This window comes from Equus asinus, chromosome 22 (genome assembly GCF_041296235.1).
Source record: "Equus asinus isolate D_3611 breed Donkey chromosome 22, EquAss-T2T_v2, whole genome shotgun sequence".
NCBI lineage: Eukaryota > Metazoa > Chordata > Mammalia > Perissodactyla > Equidae > Equus > Equus asinus.
Window position 1 is genome coordinate 68,135,838 of NC_091811.1, and position 19,395 is coordinate 68,155,232.

A 19,395-nucleotide genomic window follows, 5' to 3' on the forward strand; every position below is an offset into this window, starting at 1 on the left:
TTCAATGGCATTAATTAGATGACTGTGCCATTTTCATTTTTCACTATTGTAAATCATGCTATAAATCTATACCCTCATACACACTTTGTGAAAATGTGTTTCTCTAAAGGATAGAAAGCTCTCACATGCTGAGGGCCAGTAATGAAGAGCAATAAAGACGAATATGGGTTGGTCTTTTCCTAAGATTACTACATTATTGTTAAACATAATTTTAAACCTCAAAGAGATACGGGATTTTCCAAAGCAAATGCAACAGTGGAAAAATTAAAAAACCCTTATTTTTCTATGTTCATTCATGCTGTCAAGTATATAAACACAAGCCAATTAAAGCAAAGGAGAATTTGTTACCCAGTACCTGAGCGTACATACGCTTGATCCCAATGGAATCAGTTATCTGGCAGCTGACAGCCTATCCTGAGGCTTTTTTGCCAAACACACCATAAGCAATTGTACCCTACAGAGAGAGACACAGCCTGCATATTAGATAAATTCCTAATCTGGACTTCACAGTCTAATCAGAGGGCGCCTTGGGCAACTCACTTAATCCCATGGCCTCATGATCCTCTTCCGTGCAGTGGGGGGCCTGGCCTGGATGCTGGAACTCGTATGGCCAGGTCACAAGGTGTGCTGCAGGAACAAGGTGAGCTGAAACCTGCAGGGGTGGGGGCCCCGCTCTGCAGACTGGGCGCTCTGGTGGGGACCTGCCAGCTAAGTGCTTTGTGGCCTTGGGCACGTTACTCCCCCACAGGAGAGTCGGTCTCTAAAGCCGTCCACGGTATTTACCTCACAGGGCACTGTGAGGATTCAACGAGATAAAGTACAAACACTGCCTCTCCTGGGCCTGACACCAAAGACGCCCTCAAGAAAAGGCAGCGTCGAGCATTTTAAACCCCAGAGTGTGTAGCAGTGCCAAGCTTCAAAGCTGCCAAATATCCCAAAGAGTTTAACAGCAGTAACAGCGGCACAGACTCCTAGCGTGTTACACGTGCCAATCACATTCGGAGCACTTAACATCTGTTAACTTATTTAACCCTCTCGACAGTCTCTGAGGTCGATATTATTTTCCATTTTACCAAAGAGAAACTCGGCCCACAGAGGCTAAGAAACATGTTCAAGACCACAATTACTGAAGAGCATAACCAGGATTTGAGCAGGCAATCTGCACTCTTCAGGGTGTGTTCTTAACCACTATCCGAGGGGCTTCTTATTGTTACAAATGTCTGTGTAGGTATGAGCGTGGGTCTAAATATCGTATCTTCCCCTATTCAGATAGCTCCCCACTTACAATACCCAGTACCAACGTCTCTTTCTTATCAAATTTTAAAAATTAAGATTATTTTGCTAAACATTCAATTTTCACCCATCACCTAATTAAAAAACCTATTATTTAAATGATGCCAGATGATAACTTGTTTTAAAGGCAGCTATATAAAGAGTGAACATAAGAAAAGGCATTATTAAACTTCTCATTTGGTCACATATGACCTCTAAGATCACACCATGATGGCTATGAGTCCAAGACGTTCTGGAACTCGAATGCTTGGCGTTACCTTCCCGTCCTGGGCAGCACTCACCCCACTAGCTTCCTCTATTTCCCTAGAGCTGCCACCTCAAAACTAAACGGTTTCTCACTGACCACAGCTCATAATATTTCCCTCAGAGAAATACAGTTTGGACCGCTCACGAAGCCAGCCTCAGTGTTTGGCAGCCTGGGATTCTGCTAATGTACCCAATGTAAAATGTCATTTTGTTTTCCTTCCTGAATTCACTTCTATCTCCATCTCTAGCACACAGGGAAAAGCTTTCCCCCTCTAGCAAGTGGGACCTGAGTGGCAACGAATGACAGTCACCTGTCTGACCCGACCGTCTCGTTCCAGGATGCACAGGAGGAGTTGAGGCTGGTCAGGGCACCTCAAGTGTTCCTACACTGCACCACCACCTCCCCTCTCAGGCACGAAGGATGCTGAGTGGGCTCTGCCCCACCCATCCAGTGGCTTGACGTCTTGTGCACAGTCTTCCTCAGGGGTCCTGCAGCCTGCGCATCTAAGGCATCTCAGTGTGTGCTCATTGGAAAAACCAAAGCTCCTGAGAACCAGACTCTGCCCCTATGCTCCCCACTCTCCCGTTCCACCTTGTCCACCGCTGGAGTCTAAATCTGAATCTCAGTTGTGAGGACGGACCTCCTGAGCCCAGGCAAGTCAGTTGAGGTGGGTAAGTGTTTCTGAGTGTTTTGAGACATTTACAGAGACTGATCTGCCCAGAGCACAGCAAGGATGCAGGCGTGAGGAGGGTCAAGAGCTCTTTTGCTAACCCACCACATAGGTGGTCAGCAAAGACACAGTTATTTAGACAAGAGCCTAGCACTTGGCTTGATATACAGAATATATTCACTATTTCCTAGCAGATATAATCTTGTTTTGATCCATTTCAGAGGGCTCTGGACCTTTGCAAAGTGTCATGTATACGTGTCCCAATAGAATACCACGTTCCAAAGGGCAGGAACTGATAACCCAGGGCACTCGCGTGCCTGTGGCACGTCCCCGGTCTCTTCTTGCAAAGGTACCTCGCTGTCCATCCCCCGTTGCGGAACCTTTGTTCCGATAAAATCTTCTGTGAAAATCCAATGTAAAAAGTTAGAGCCAAGCTGCTCTGGTTTAAGGGAGAGGACCCCGAGCTGTCTTCTGTATCCTTACCCACCGAAGTGTCCCAGGTCACCTCACCAGAAGCCTCCAAGCTCCACAGCCCATTTGGAAAGTGGAGGAACTGGGTTTGAATCCCCAGCTCTGCCACCGACCAGCTGGGTTGTCTTGGGCAAGTCACATTTTCCCCAAGTCTCGGTTTCCCATCTGTGACACAGAGAGGACACCACCTCGTTCCCAGACCGATGTCAGGACTTAAAATAACGCATGAGAGCAGCCAGGACAGAGGATGCATTCGTAAAGTATACACTTCATTACTAATCTTCAAATACCCCTCTTTATTTCCTTTCTTAAACATATTTTCCCAAGGATAGAGAACAGAATGTCCTAAGGACACACAGTTCCCTCGGGACTATGAATATTGCAATTTTAGTGAAGAGTTACGTGAGTCAAAATATTTTCCCTATTTATCACTGTTCTTTGAACAATCTCTTTCCCAAAAAAAAACCCAAACGAACCCCACAATGACAAAATACTTCTAAAACTTTATCTTTTCCAGTGAGTACAAACTAAGATGCTCAGAGACATAGAAATCACCGTCATTATCCTCGGCCACATGGACAAGGTGGGCCGTGTCCTGAGCACAGGGCTCCCTGCTTCCACAGCACGACCCTACCACGCCCCTCAGGCTCCGGGCTGTCTTCTACTCACTTTACCTGCATTCCCACCTCACTGTCTGCCTGGTAACGTTCGAGCTTTGTTCAGTACTGGCTCCCTAATCAGCCTTCCTCCACTGTATGGAGCACCTGGGGCCAGGCCTTTAGAAGTTCACAGCCCCTACGTGCTTTCCCATCAAGGCGATTAGGTGCAAGGCTCCCAGGCCCAGCCCCTAGAGAGAAGGGCCCAGGTCTTTTTTTTTTTTTTTTTAATTGTTTTTTTCTCCCCAAATCCCCCCAGTACATTGTTGTATATTTCAGTTGTGGGTCCTTCTAGTTGTGGCATTTGGGATGCCACCTCAGCATCGCCTGATGAACAGTGCCATGTCTGTGGCCAGGATCCGAAGCGGCGAAACCCTGGGCCACCAAAGTGGAGCGTGTGAACTTAACCACTCGGCCACGGGGCCGGCCCCAGGGCCCAGATCTCGTTCTTCCTCGTATCCTCCCACACAGGTTCTGGTCAACAACAGGAGTTCAATAACTATTCAGCAAATGAATATATAAGTGAATTACCAAAAGACAAGTCTGGGTTAATGACCCAAACATGTCAGTCCAAGATAAAATTTTGGACCATCAATTTCCTCATCTTTGAAATCTGTTTGTTCTCAGCTCTAAAACAAAATGTAAATAACTCATCATGGAGTTTCTACACTGCTCAGGTGAGGGACACGTGGGAAGGGCCCAGCACAGAACAGGTTCTCAACAGATTGCAGTCCCACTTCCTTCCCGCTCCGGTCCCCACTGCTCCTGGTGAACAGCCTACTAGAAAATGAGACCAGGATTGAGCTCCCACTCGTTCCACCTGAAAATACAAATGGTTGTTTTTCATAACAACAATATCCCGAAATTATTTTAAAATAGAAAGTATCTGTTTCCATCTTGCGCACTGTTGGTGGGAATGTAAACTGGTGCAGACACTATGGAAAAGAGCATGGAGGTTCCTCAGAAAGATTAAAAACAGAACCACCATATGATCCAGCAATCCCTCTTCTGGGTATTTATCTGTGGAAAATGAAATCACTATTTCCAAGAGACATCTGCACCCCACGTTCATTGCAGCATCATTCACATTAGCAAAGACACAGAAACAGCCTGAGTGTCCATCGATGGATGAACGGGGAAAGAAGATGTGAGATACACACATCCAGACACACGCACGCAGCACCCATCAATGGATGAACGGGGAAAGAAGACGTGAGATACACACATACGGACACGCGCACAGTCAGGCGTCACTTCATGACAGGGACACGTTCTGAGAAACGCATTCTTAGGCAATGCTGTCGTTGTGTGAACATCACAGAGCACTTACACAAACCTAGATCGTTCACCCACTACACACCAAGGCTACGTGCTACTAGTCTTATGGGACCACTGTTGTGTATGCGGTTTGTCGTTGACTGAAGCATTGTCATGTGGCACATGACCGTATATATAATGGAATATTATTATTCAGCCATAAAAAGGAAGGACATCACGCCATTTGCAAAAACATGATGAAACTTGAGGGAATTATGCTAAGTGAAATAAGTCAGACAGAGAAAGACAAATACTCTATGATCTCACATGCAGAGTCTAAAAAAGCCAAACTCACAGAAACAGAGAGTAGATGGTGGTCGCCAGGGGCTGGGGATGAGGGAAGCGGGGAAAGGTTGGTCAAAGGGGACAAACTTCCAGCTGTAAGAGGAATAAGGTCTGAGGGTCTAATGCACAGCGTGATGACTACAGTTAATGACACTATATTATACACTTGAAAACCGCTAAGAGAGCAGCTCTTAAGTGTTCTCACCACCACAACAAAACAGTAATTACGTGAGGTGAAGGACTTGATAACCAACTTTATCACAGCAATCCTGTGCAAGACACAGGTGCGTGAATTCACCACGTTGCACAGTTGAAACATATACAATGTTCTATGCCAATTACATCTCAACACAGCTGGAAAAAATATTTGTTCCTAAATATTCTGGCATTTCTCTATGACTTCCACATTTAATTCATATTTATCAGTTTCAGCATAACTTTGGCATACACAGAATTTGTCTCCAAAACTGCTGATTAAAAAGCCATTTCTTCTTATGAGGTCTGCGCTCCGTAAGGGCAAAAGGCACTATGTGTGATACGCTACTGAAAGGGTTCTAGTAAGTTCTATTGGTGAGAATAAATTATCTTTAAGGTGTAAGTGAATAATTGGATCCAATTATGATATTTAAATCAGAACTCTTCACACTGGTAGTTCTTAGCAACTGTTATTATTTTTATAGATTTAATACTTCATTTTCTTGGTGCTCTGGTTTACTCGCCCTGGTGTTTGTATTTTCTGGGTCTTTTTCACCCCCAAAATGGCTGTTCCACCATATTTCTTAAAGGGAACCTTTATTGTAACACAAATGAATTGTAAAACCATCAGAAATTCTCCAATCAAGAAAACAACTCTGTTGTTTTCCCATGAGGCATGAATCCCTAGGATGGTTATGACTCCCCTGGGATGAAGGAAAAGGTCTCTAAGTGTACAGGTCTTCCACCATCTGCCCACCTTGCCTCCTCTCTCCCCTTCTCTCTCTCCTCTCCAGCCACAAGGAACTTCTTTTCTTTCTCCAGGTCAATATGCTCCTTCGCCACCAGGCCTCTGAATGTGCTGTTTATTGCCTCCCTTCCCCCGGCCACCTGGCTGACATCTCTTGATCCTTCAGGTCTCGGCCACGGCGAGTCCCCTGCCGTATGCTCCCATAGGGCTGATCACATCTGTATTTACTGACATCTCTTCCCTCCCACCTGCCTCTCGGACTGTCGCCTCCATCAGGGCAGGGACCACGTCTAAGTTCTTTACCTCTATATTCCTACGTTAGCACACGCCATAAACTATTCGATAAACGTTTGCTGAATAAACTGAATGAACCTGCCTACAGAACAACAGGATTTAACTAACCAGACTTTAGGACATGTCACTTAACTTTTTGGCTCTCAGTTTTCACTTACAGCAGTATTCAGCATGGTCAACCATGACCTCAGCCAAGAAAGAGTTAACACAGCTGGTCTGTTTTACGCACTTCTTGCTTATCTCTGAGAACACCTGCAGCCACAGTAATGACCCTGAACCAAACTCTGAGCACTAAACTTCTGAAATGTTCACTCACTGATGGTGTTATTCTGTACCCCCAGTCAGTGGGTCAGGACGTACCAAGGAGAAAGCAACGTTTCCAGTAAACATGAAGATTCTTGACGCGCACCTGGCACCCATGGAGCCTGAGTGCTGCCAGCAATTAATTCCCTAGTCGGTGGTCATGGGAGCCAGAAACAGCTCCCTTCTGGAACTGCTGCCCTTCCTTGATGTCTGCGACACCATTCTTCATTTTCCTCCTAGCTCATCGTTGATTTTCTCTCCATCTCTTTTCTTGGCTTCTATGTCTACCAGACTCTAGATGCTGGAGTGCCCTACAGCTCTATTCAGGCCTCCTTTTCTTGATCTCTACTCTTGTTAGATTCTTTTATGAGTCTCATGGGTTTCAATACCATCTACATGTTGCCGACTCTCAAGTTTCTTTCTACAGTCAGACACATCCCCAGCTGTCTACTGGACACCTCCACTGGCTGTCTCCTAAGGATTTCAAAATTACTCAAAATTGTCTAACCCAGAGCTCTTGATTTCACTCCAAACTTGTCCTCTTCTAGTTTTTCCCATCTTGGTGAATAACACCTCATACACTCAGTTGCCCAAGCATTAGACCTAAAGGTCATCCTGGATTTTAAATTTTTTCCCAGTCTCTGTCCACTCCCCTTCCAATCCATTAGCAAGTGTTGTTGGTTTTATTTCTAAAAAAATCTCTAATCCTTCCACGTCTCTCCATGTCTAAAAGAGTCCTGCATGGCACAATGACGTATCAGTCCACAATGGACCGCATACACGATGGTGGTCCCATCAGGTTAGCACCATGTAGCCGAGGTGTGTTGTAGGCTGTACCATCTGGGTCTGTGTAAGTAACTCTACGATGTTCGCACAACGACAAAACCATCTAACGACGCATTTCTCAGAATGGTCCCCATCGCTAAGCAATATAGGACTGTATAGCATCTTAATCCAAATCACCATCATCAACATCTGCCTGGATTATTATAGTTGGGTAATTCTCCCTGCCTCTATTCTTGCCCCCTTTGAATTAATTCACTATTCAGCAGCCAAAGTTATCTTTTTTCAAACCTACATCATATTACATCATTCTGCTTAACACCCTTCAACGGGTTCCCATTATTCTCAGAGGAGAATTCAAACTCTCCATGGTTGAATTGGTTCAAACTCTCCATGTTTGAATTGGCTTGTGAGGCCTCTGTGCACTGTCCCCTGCACACATCTCCACCTTCATCCAATACCACTCTCCCCTCGTCCCTACGCTTCTGCTTCACCGGTCTTATTTCCATTCTTAGAATACGGCAGAACCCTTTCTGCCTCAGGGCCTTTGCACCTGCCTTCTGCCTCTGCACTTTGAACTAATGTATGGTGTTGAGTCTGAAAACACATTTTGTACATTTAGAAGTACATGTTCTTGAAACTCAAAAGACAACCAAGCCCAATTAACTGTTTGTTAAGGCTAGAATGTGGTATTCCCACATTGAGAAAGGAACTCTCCAGTAACCAATGATAGACCAGGTGGGCCTAACTCTAGATTCTGTCTCGTATAGTGAGACTGTTCCTCTGAGTGCCTAAGAGGAGTAGAAATAAACAAAGTGTGTTCCCTAGTTGAGCAACCTTGATCTGAAATTTAACTCCACGTGCACCGCGTCTTACTGTCAAGGTGTAAATCAATCGTTCTTATTAAAAAACAATGGGAAAACTCCTGTGGAATTGCCACATGTTAAATGATCTGTGCTCCCCACTTTGTCCCCAGGTGTCCATAGTTTCACAAGAGTGACTACCCGTCTTTAAAAGAATTTCAATGGGTGGGCTCAACTGAGTTATGAATGGGCAAAGGAATGACTATTTAACAGGGACTAAAAATTGAAGTTAAGGATGCCCTTAAGAGTCTATCCACCTGGGTAGTCCCAAACCCGTGCCTTTCTGAACTGCTCACAGCGAGCATAATTACACACGTCCGTGCCTTCATCGCAAATCTGTGCAACATTCCTGAGTACAGAAGGGGAAAAAAGACACAAAATTGAGGGGTTTCAAATCTCTGCTTACCTTTTTCTGGGGGGCAGGAGAAGGCTTCATCACATGATCCTTTTCTCTCTCTTTTCACATTCTCTGATAGACACTTGAATTATTCCTGCGCTGTTCAAATAAAACCAGGGCTATTTCTTAAACTCTTAATGGAGGCGTATGTATCGCCTATATTTACTATCTCTTTTCTTTCTATGTTTGGGGGCCAGGGGAGCGGGGACAGAACCACCTTAGGTGCGTCAGTGAGTAATTCAACTAGCCCTCTACGGCCTGAAAGCCACAGCCTTCCCTGCTGCCTCCTCTGAGGCTCAGCAACGCGCCCTGAGCTGGGGCATCGGGAGGCCTGCAACTCTGCCTCTCCGGGTTATCAGCGTACTTACCGTAAAACAGTTCTGGCAAAAAAATGGTTATACTGCAAGAAAACAATTTCCTTTTCTTGAGACTGAAGTACTCACCACATACAGCATAAATAACTATATAAAGTTACATAAAGTCACATATATGTAACTACATAAGAGTTTACATAAAAATATGCACACTGGATACTTACACAACAGAACCACACACTGAATAACACACACTGCCCTGTATAAAGTACATTCACGTTGCATTCACTGTGCACAGAAAAGCTCTTCAGCTTTGACCCCAGGCGCGCCTGTCACAGAAAATAAGCACACATTCCAGCCCAGGAGACAAAGGGGAGCAAAGCCTGGGCCTGCCTCCAGGTGCAACAGAGACGGCGCTCCTGGAGGACGCTCAGGAAGAGGCCAAGGAGACTCCAGCTCGCCCAGGGGACTAGGAAAGGCTTCCAGGAGGAGGCAACCCTTTGAACTCAGCCTCACTTAACTGATAAACGATCAGCTGGTCCCTAACATCCACTCCTGCTCTAAAGCTGCGACGCGCTAAGTTTCAGCTGACTGTATTAGTAACACACCTGCACACTCTGCGCGACAGGAGGTTAGGTACGGACGTGGAGAACCGTTCGCTCATGTGACTTTGGTTGTGCTCCTTAAGTATGGCTCCAGTTTCCTCAGAGAGAGTCCCATCAGAGAAATTTAAAAACTGGGAAAGCGACTAATTGAAAGCTCTTTATTTAAACCAATGGAGGCTTTACTTAGCTGGTTCCTGGCACGGAACCTGTGTGTGGGCAAACCCTCTGAATACACGTCCATTGTCGTTAGTGCCTGAACACCCCCCAGGAAGGCCACGTCGTCAGTTCTGGGCAAGGGCACAATGAGTGTGTGCGGCCAGTGTGAAGGTGACTCGTGTGAAGTCGGTGGCGTTTTCTGATGCAGAGGAGACTGAGCTGTCCAGGTGAGCTTGACAGAACTATGTATGTGAAGGGTCACAGATCAGAAAATCTGTACTTTAACTTGAACCTCTGACATGCAGGAATGCTCACAAAACAGACATGAGAAACTTTAAAAAAAAATTTTTTTGAGGAAGATTAGACCTGAGCTAGCATCTGCTGCCAATCCTCTTCCTGGGTTAACATCTGCGCCCATCCTCCTCTACTTTATATATGGGACGCCTGCCACAGCATGGCCAGAGGAGCGGTGCCTAGGTCCGTGCCAGGGATCCGAACCGGCAAACCTGGGCCACTGAAGCAGAGCGTGCGAACTTAACCACTACGCCACCAGCCGGCTCAGAGAAAGATTTTTAATGTGCAACTGATGTCTGTCTTATTTTAACAGGAACTCAAATTAGGACTTCCTGACCTCTCAGCAAACTACTAGACCATATTACACTGACCCGTGATGGAGCTGGGAGGACACCCATCATTTTCAGTCACTAGACAGGAAGACTTGATTTAATCTCCTTCCACTAACCCACATGCATGCTGGTATTCAACATAATCTTTTTAAAACCCTTTACTTTTTATCTTCCTTCCCTCCTCTGTGCTCTTAGAGAGGGATTCTAGATAAACTGAAAGGAGGAAACGGGGCTAATGGCAGTTACCACGTCTCAACCCCAGACACTGCTGTCACCAGTGTCACCTCCAGACACACTTGTTCACTGATTAAGAACAGAAACCAAGCCCCTCTTGGATGCTGGCTACATAAACTTGAAGCGGGTCCTTGTCAGCCATGCCTGTGATATTAGAGAAGTCGTTCCTAACCTCTCAGTCGATGCCTCTTTTCTCCTGTCCTGTATTTTGCAACTCCTTTCCCATGCTGTCATAAAATTCATAGAAAATACATGTTTACATACATGATTTCAAAAAGATCAAGACAATGTTTAAACTGCATATAAAGAAGAAATAAAAGGAAAGCAAGTTATAAGAAAATCTACTATTGGTACGTAAATACTCGGCACCATCCTGTAGAGGACACACTGACAGTCAGATGCTTCTCTCGGTTCTTGAGAGGCACGGGCAGACGTCCCTACAAAGGCAGCCTCACTGAGCTGTGTGGGAACGGGGTCAGGGCTTTCTGAATGTTAAATATCTCTCAATCAAGTTCAGGGAAAAACAAAACAGACTTTTCCCTCAATTTATGTACAGTTACATTCCTGGAAAGGTCAGTGCATATTAAAGTTGTGGGAGAAAGCATGTTGTGTTTGTACATAAAACAGTTCGGTTTTAGGTTCAGATCACTGTAAGCTGTCTTTCACCCACAGAGGGCATTGGGAAAGGCGGGGACCAATTCTCCCTACGTGTGACCATTCCACACACTGCTGACAGGATCAGGAGGTGTCAGGACCGTCCCCCTCCAGGATAACAGCCTAAATCTCCCAATTTCCAAAACTCCCCCTAGGGGGCGGCACTGCTCTGAGCGAGAACCACTGTTCTCAACTCAGGAGATGGCAGGTGGTGGGGTGAGCGTCCCCTAAGTGCTCAAACCAGCATCTCAGCCTTCTCCTTCTGCCTCAAAATCAGAGTTTTGGCATACAGAAAAAATTTTAAGATTACAGCGAAAGATGGAATTCAAACTGCTTTGGAAATAATTGTGAATACCAAAAAGGGGTCAAGGACTTCCACAGCCCACTCAGCACATTAAAAACACTTAATCCAGGCCTTCTCTTGGATGATAGAGGAGGCCTACCAACCGGTTCAGAATCACAGGAGCGGTGACAAGGGGAGGGGGCAGGAGGGTGGGGAGGGGAGAAGGGACAAGAACAGAAAGGTAAGTGGGGAAACTTCTCCACAGCAAAGAGGTGTGCGGGTCCACCATTCTGCTCAAGGCAGATTGGTCCCATTCACCCCTGTCTTTAACTAACCATGGACAGTTCGCTCAATCTCAACCCTTCACACGTGCATTGGGGGATGATAATGGTATTTCACACCATTGTTAGAACAATTAAGTGAAACATATACATAAAGTGCCAGGCAAACAGTAGTAAAACTCACATGATGTTGCCTGTCATTATTATTTTTTTTAAGTTTCAAATGCTACTTGCCCCTAGAGTATTGTTGTTTATATATATTTGAAATTTGGAATAAAAATGGTTACTAGATATAAGAAGCAGAGTAAAATTCTGTATTACTTTTTGGATATTCTCTGTCTCAATTTCCTCCTTTAAAATATTATACTACAAACATAGGGGAAACCCAAACTATTTCCTTATAATAAAAAAAGGCAGTATCTTTAAGAAACCCTGAATGGTTATAAAGCAAGGCTGATATCTATAAGATGTTCCAGAAAAGGACTTTGCATTTCAAGTTCAAGAAGGGGAAAGTCTTGCTAAACCGATGTACTAACTTTAAATCACAAATGTGTATTACAGCCGAAATTCCTAGATTTTAGCGGCTTTCTTGATATTTAGTCCTCAACATGTCAATATTTACATCACAAAGAGCATTTTATACAGGCAAACTGGCTTAACGATCACACCTGAGAAATGAACAGAGGGTGACAGAAAACCAAATGTCGTGGTAAAATTTTATATACAATGTTTCTTCCGAGGGCAAATCTCAGTCAAAATTTACCCAGTCAAGGGCAGTAGACAATGAGAGATCTGTGTGAACACAGTACCTGCCTCTTTGGGGGCAGGAATCGAAGCCAATTGTAGGGAGATTTTTGAGCTTCTGAAATGATATGAAGACTCCTGGCAGAAGAATTCAATAAATCTGTTGAATGAATATGTGAAGGTGAGAGTTCTTGGGGAAAAATCATGAGAAATAAACTCTCCTTTATACTTTAAACACAACAATGAAAAATTGATACTACAGCAATCTTTCACCATCATTATTATTATAACATTTAACACAAGATCTACCCTCCTAGAAAAATTTTAACTATACAATCTTAACTGTAGGCAATGCTGTACAGCCCGTCTTGAGGACATCTTCATCTGGTATATCTGAACCTTTGCACCTACTGACAAATACTACAGTAATTTTTCAAACCACTAATGCCAGTACTGATTTACGAGTCGTATAAGATTTGGAAGACTTGTTTTTTTCTCAGCATACATCTCTCATGCAACTATAAATCAATACAATCTTTCTGCAAGGCAATTTGGTTATGTGTATCAAATATGTAAAACTGCTTAAGACCCAGTAATTTCCTTTCAGGAAATGTATCCCTACCAGCAGCTCCACACTGCTACAAAGTACAGGATCTAGAGTGTAAACTTGGGCGCTGTGGTTCCAAAGCCTGTGCCTTGACAACTTTTGATGTCTTAGCTACGAAGATGTTCACTACAGCATTGTTTATAATGAGAAAAGTTCAGAAACTAAATGTCCAACAACGAGGTTTAAGTTAAATAAACTATAGTATGTCCACTGACAACACAAAGCAGTCATTAAAAATCAAGTTTCAGAAATAACATGTTTGCATGGACAAACAAGATATGTGGCTCAGTGAGAGGCGGGAAAGACACAAAACAGTGTACACAGTGATTCCAGTCTACTAAATGTTTCCTTCGGATGGTGAGATTCTAATTTTCTTCTTGGTGCTTTTTTGTATCTTCCAAATGTTCTAAATGTACTTGGATTCCTTTTGCACTCAGAAAAAAATTACTAATAACAAATTTCTCTCCAGATCAGCACAACCCAAACAAAATATAACGCAAGTCACATATGTCATTTAAAATGTTTTAGTAACCATAACCACATTAATGAAAAAGGAAACAAGTGAAATTAATTTTTAAGTATTTTTATTTAATCTATATTTCTAAAATATTACCATTTCATGTGTAATCAATATAAAAATACTATTAATGGAGTATTTTACTTTTTTTGTATTGTCTTCAAAGTCACTTTTAGCACATCTCAGCTTGATCTAGTCACATTTCAACTGCCCCACACCAGGTGGCTCATGGCTACTGTAGTGGACAACACAGCTCCAGATCCTTGGAAGAAGCCACACTCTTAGGTCAAAGGTGCCCAAACCATGACTCGGAAACTCTCCACTAACAACCTCCCTTTCCATGCAGTCATCCACATCGGCGTCAAGCCGCTTCTTTAAAGAGAAGAGATGTGCTTGGGAGACACATGGATCTGGGTTTGAATCCTCCCTCTAACGCTTATCAGCTGTGTGATCTTCAGCAAGTTAATTAACTTCTCCATGCCTCATTTGACCTGTTGCATAAATAAGCATAATGCCTACTTTGAATTGCTGAGATGGAAATAATGTATTAAAACACCTAATACATGGAATGCACTTGATAAGAGATTTTTTATTTTTAAAGATTGGCACCTGAGTTAACATCTGTTCAATCTTCTTTTTCTTTTCTTTTCTTTCTTCTTCTCCTCAAAGCACCCCCCCGCCCTCCACCCCCACCCAGTACATAGTTGTATATTCTAGTTGTAGGTCCTAGCTGCGGCATGTGGGACGCTGCCTCAGCATGGCCTGATGAGCGGTGCTAGGTCTGTGCCCAGGATCCAAACTGGTGAAACCCTGGGCCGCTGCAGTGCAGCGCAAGAACTTAACCACTCGACCACGGGGTGGCCCTGATCACAGAGGTTTTTATTATCCACTCCTCCCCTTTGCAACCTTCCTTATTCAGGTAAATAAAAGTCAGACTTAGCAGGAGGCAAGACAAGATTCTTAAAACAGAGATGGTAGGAAATCTCATTTAAAATGGTCCTATAACTAATTTTTGGGGGTGTGGAGAGCCTAGCTGGAGAAATCTACAATAAATACATTTGTATTTTAAAGGGGGCGACCTGATGGCAGGGGACAAATGGCACACAGCTTTGCTTGCTTCACACGGCTTTCGCTCAGCACATATTCAATCCATTAAACAAACAGAAATAGAGACTGAACGTGGGCCAGGCATCCTGCTGGACAAAGGAGGTGGGGAGTGAAAAAGAAAAGGGAGGTGCTGCGTTAACGGAATGGAGGAATGAACGCACGAACCAGTGAACACTGTACCTTTTCTCATTTCTCTCAACTCCCTGGTCAGTTCTTTTTTGGAGTTCTTTTTTGCTTCTCTCTTCACCTAAGATTTTCTTTACTATGTCATTAGGTAATGGGGTTTCCTTCAAAAGGCTCAACTGTATACAGTCAGTCCACACGGGCCAAATCCACGTGAAGAGCATACATGTGCTCAACTTTTGTGTGAGTTTCAAACATTTCGAAATTAAAAATTAAAAAAATCACCAACTGTAATAGAAGGTAATTACCATGACATGTATCAATGGGTCTACAGCATCACTGTTTATAACAGAGATCATCAGAAACTGCACAGACGCCCCAAAGAGGTGAATGACTGAGGAAATTCACACCATGAAGAGGGGGAAATACCATACAGCAACCAATTCACATCTGCGGACTTTGTCAATTCATGGAAATGTGGAATGAAATCATGTGAATTGGGGAAAAAAGTGGAATAGAATCTATGATTACAGCAATGTAAATATATGCGAGATAGGCATTTACAAAAACTGAAAATGTATTTGGCGAGGTAGATTATTACTTTCCCATCTGGGTAGGCTGCCCACATTTATAAAAAAAAAAAAAAGAAAAATAAATAACACATGGTAAACCCCGTTCACGAAGCAAACTTGTCTTAAGCCAGAGGACAGGACGCCGGGGAGAAGTGCCTGTCTGGCGGGAAGAGCACCGGCTTCAGGGCTCAGGCTAACATGCAGGGACGCTGCAGTAAGTGACACCCAGTCACTACAGCACACTTTAACCTACCACTTGGAGCCTAACAGCAGATTTGGGATTTTTCTTGATTTGAGTAATTATTCAGAACATACTCTACACAAACATTTGACCCCTAGTGTCAGATTTTATTTTTACACGATAACTCCTTAGTCCTTTAACTAACCACAAGAGTGCATACAAGGTAAAAAAGTTAAGCCTGCTGGCTTCCACTCTTATTGTGGTCTGATACCAAGCAGGAGAGACCAAAATAGCCGGTGCACATTAAGAGAGTGCCCTACTTTCTTTCACAAGCACTTTGTGCTTGAAAAAAATAAAAACTTACCATATCATTTAGTACTTAGAATTAACAACATCCTCGTCATCTTGTGGTTTAAATGATGACTGAACAATAACTCAAGCTAGTTGTGTCCTGTTTCCTTTATCAACATAATTAGTATTCTTAGATCTTTTTAAATTGCTCTTCTCTAGCCTTACGGGAAAATAATTTCAAAAGGTTGAATCCATACGTTGATTCAAGATATGATTTCTCACACTCCGACCTCTACAATTTTGGCTTATAGAACGATATAGAGTAATTCTGGCATCGACTCTTCGGCAATGTTGCCTAAACATGAAAGTATCATTACACACATCGCCCAGGATTTTTATTTTGCATTGCATGTAAGTAAATTCATCGAATACTACTTCTTTCATATAAAAACCTTGACCTTACTTTTTTTTGGAAAATGATTAATTAAGAATACGGTAGGGGGCCGGCCCACTGGTGCAGCAGTTAAGTGCGCACATTCCACTTTGGCGGCCCAGGGTTCACTGATTTGGATCCCGGGTGCAGACATGGCAGTGCTTGGCAAGCCATGCTGTGGTAGGCGTCCCACGTATAAAGTGGAGGAAGATGGGCACGGATGTTAGCTCAGGGCCAGTCTTCCTCAGCAAAAAGAGGAGGATTGGCAGCAGATATTAGCTCAGGGCTAATCTTCCTCAAAAAAAAAGAGAAAAGAATATGGTAATTAAGAGACTCCCAATTGTCTCAAAAGCTCAGAGCTAAAATCTAGGTAGCGTCTGAACACACCTTATAAAGAGTTGAGATCCAAATGGCACAGACTTGACAAAACTTTTCATTTAAGCATTAAATTGTCTGGTAAGCTCTTTCAGAGTACCAAGGCAAGAAAGGAAGATGAAGAAATAATAAAATATCTGATAAAGTTATCCGCCTTGTCCCCAAAATGTCTAAACCTTGAAGCAGAGTGATCTCAGTGCCAATCCTGGGGATAAAGCTCCCTGTCTGGGTGATTCTGGGCAAAATACTTAATTTCTCTAGGATTCAAATTCCCCATCTATAAAAATAAGAATTACTCAATATATAATTGTATATTTATATTTAATATATAATTTCTCAATTAAAACAATAAAGCAATTAAATGATAAACGTGAAAAGGCTAGGAGCAGTAGCAATCACTGGCAACGACTATGTATTACCCAGCAATCGTCTTATTCAAACGGATAATTTTAAAACCCGCCTTTAATCAGTACCAGAGCCATTTTTCGCCTAACTTTAAGCTGTAGGGTTAATTACACATGACACAAATCTTACCACTAGAACTGTACTATTTAAGATTAAAAGAAACTTGTAGAAATGATAGTTTTGCATAACTTTAAGCCCTAAAGCTAATTATACATAACATAGAAATCGCACCAACAGAACCGCACTGTTTTAGTTTAAGAGAGACTGGAAATGATACTAACATTCCGAGCCGTATTTGAAGAAGCCGACAGAAAGGGAAACCTGAGACGGACAGACGGACTTTCTTGGCAGAAGTTTTATCCAGAAAAGGAACTAAAACGCACATCCCCGGCAACTCATGTCTGCAAGGTCCAAAAAGACAGGACGGCGCTAACACGCAGGACTCAGCGACCCCCAAGCCCCGCGGGGACGACAGGAAAACTCAGGTCTCCGACTGCCCCGCGACCAGACCAGCCAGCAGGACGCGCGGACGCCCCGCCCGGAGCGCGCGGCGCACGGAGCCCGGGGCGCGAAGGCGCGCTGACCAGCGACACGGCCGGGGGCGGGACGCGCGGCAGGGCCCTACCTCTCACGGACTTCCCGATGCTGTGCAGGCGGGTGATCGAACTGTAGTTCTGGGCGACAGCCTTCAGAAAGGCTTCCATCTCTGCCTGGTGGTGGTACCTGAAGTCCAGCGCGGCCGCCAAGGGCAGCAGCAGCCCCAGCCAGAGGCGGGCGCAGTCCATGTTCTAGGGCCGGGCAGGAGAGGAGAAGGCGGGGAGCAGGTAAGGAGGGGCGTCCCGCCTGCGGCCCCGCGCCCCGGCCCCAGGTCCCCGGGACTAACCTCCCCGCCTCCCGGAGAGGGGAAGGTGGCAGCGACACCTTCGAGCCTCGGCTCCCCAACCCCACCGTCCGGCAGCTGCACGCCGTCCGCACACCCCGCGCCCCACGCGCCCCGTGTGCCCGCAACCTCACCCTGCAGGCCCGGCGCACCTCGCCGTCTGCAGCGCCCGCGGGCCCGACTTTATAGCCCGGCCAGGGGAGGCCCCGCCCCCGGCGCCTGACTGACGTCCCGCCGGCCCACTCAGGCGCCGGGCCCCCTGGGCGGGGCGGGCCGGGCGCCTCCACCTCCCTCGCACCTGGGCGGGCGGGCGCGGCGCCGGGCAGGTGAGCGCGGGGTGAGGGCCGGGACCGGGCGCCCGCGGTGGAAGTGTGTCCTCGCTGGGCCGGGGCTCCGGGCACCGCCCGTCCAGGCGCTCCGCCAGGGGCACTCGCGCGTCCGGCTGCGGCAGCTGCGGGGATCTCGGGGGTCTCCGGCCGCAGCGCCCAGCCCTGCTCTGCGTCGCGAGGGACTTAGGAAAGAGGCACATGTGTCTATACGTTTTCAATGCCGACAAGTGAGGAGTCCGGGAGAATTTTCGACAAAGTTGTATGGTGCATGAGATTTGACTAAATCAGAGTTACGTTTAAAACTGGAAATCACACGGAAGAAAGCAGAGTCGCTAGCGTAAACCAATGCTCCCCGACCAATACTCCCCAGGTCATTTCGGTTCTCTCTTCCTAATGTGCTTCTTTCTGGAAGGTTGGGGTGGTCTGTGTTTGCACCGGGGATAACAAGGGCGTCACTGAAACCCAGAGACGGTTCCTGGTGGGACAAAGACGGCACACACCTGTCGCACATTACCTGTCAGAGTAACTGGGGCCTCGTGCCAAGGGTCCAGTGACTATCAAAATATTGAAAACCACTGATTTGGGATAACTTTTCTTGTTAACAGATTAAAAACAGTGGTGCCAGGGCCCCACCCCAGACTAATTGAACAAAATTTCCCTCGATGAGGCTCAAGAAAGAAAATTTCCAAAAAAGTACCTTAAGGGAGGGCCCCCCTGGTGGCCTAGTGGATAATTTGCTTAGGTTCCACTCGCCCGCTTTGGGAGCTGGTGTTTGTTTCCCAGGCATGGACCTACACCACTCGTCTGTCAGTGGCCACGCTGTGGCAGGGGCTCACATACAAAAAGAGGAAGATTGGCAGCAGATGTTAGCTCAGGATCAATCTTCCTCAGCAAAAAAAAGTACCTTAAGTGAATTGAATGTGCCTCCAAGAGTTGAGAACCATTAGTGATTACTGGCCCTTCTCTATCACAGAAACAGATGCCACTGTAGAACTGAGCTCTTAGGAGCCCTGAGGCCTGCTGTGCTCCCCAGGCAGCAGAGTGGGCGGTTTGAGACCTAAGACTATAGTGTCACACGATCGGGATCCAAATCCTTGCTCTGACTCTGTGCTTATGCCAACTCACTGTGCCTCAGTTTCCTGGTCTGCAAGTGGAA

General features: G+C 45.2%; 1 protein-coding gene across 1 annotated transcript in view; it reads right to left on the reverse strand.

The window, feature by feature from the left end:
• Window positions 1-18,126, reverse strand: part of CPM (carboxypeptidase M) — a 65,665-nt gene extending 47,539 nt beyond the window's left edge. Inside the window, exons 1-2 of the mRNA XM_014860677.3 lie at window positions 18,045-18,126; window positions 17,656-17,818 (exon numbers count right to left, since the gene is read on the reverse strand). Of these exons, the coding sequence (XP_014716163.1) occupies window positions 17,656-17,815 (160 nt within the window). The 5' untranslated portion in view covers window positions 17,816-17,818; window positions 18,045-18,126. The remainder of the gene's footprint in view (window positions 1-17,655; window positions 17,819-18,044) is intronic.
• Between the last annotated feature and the right edge of the window lie 1,269 nt (window positions 18,127-19,395).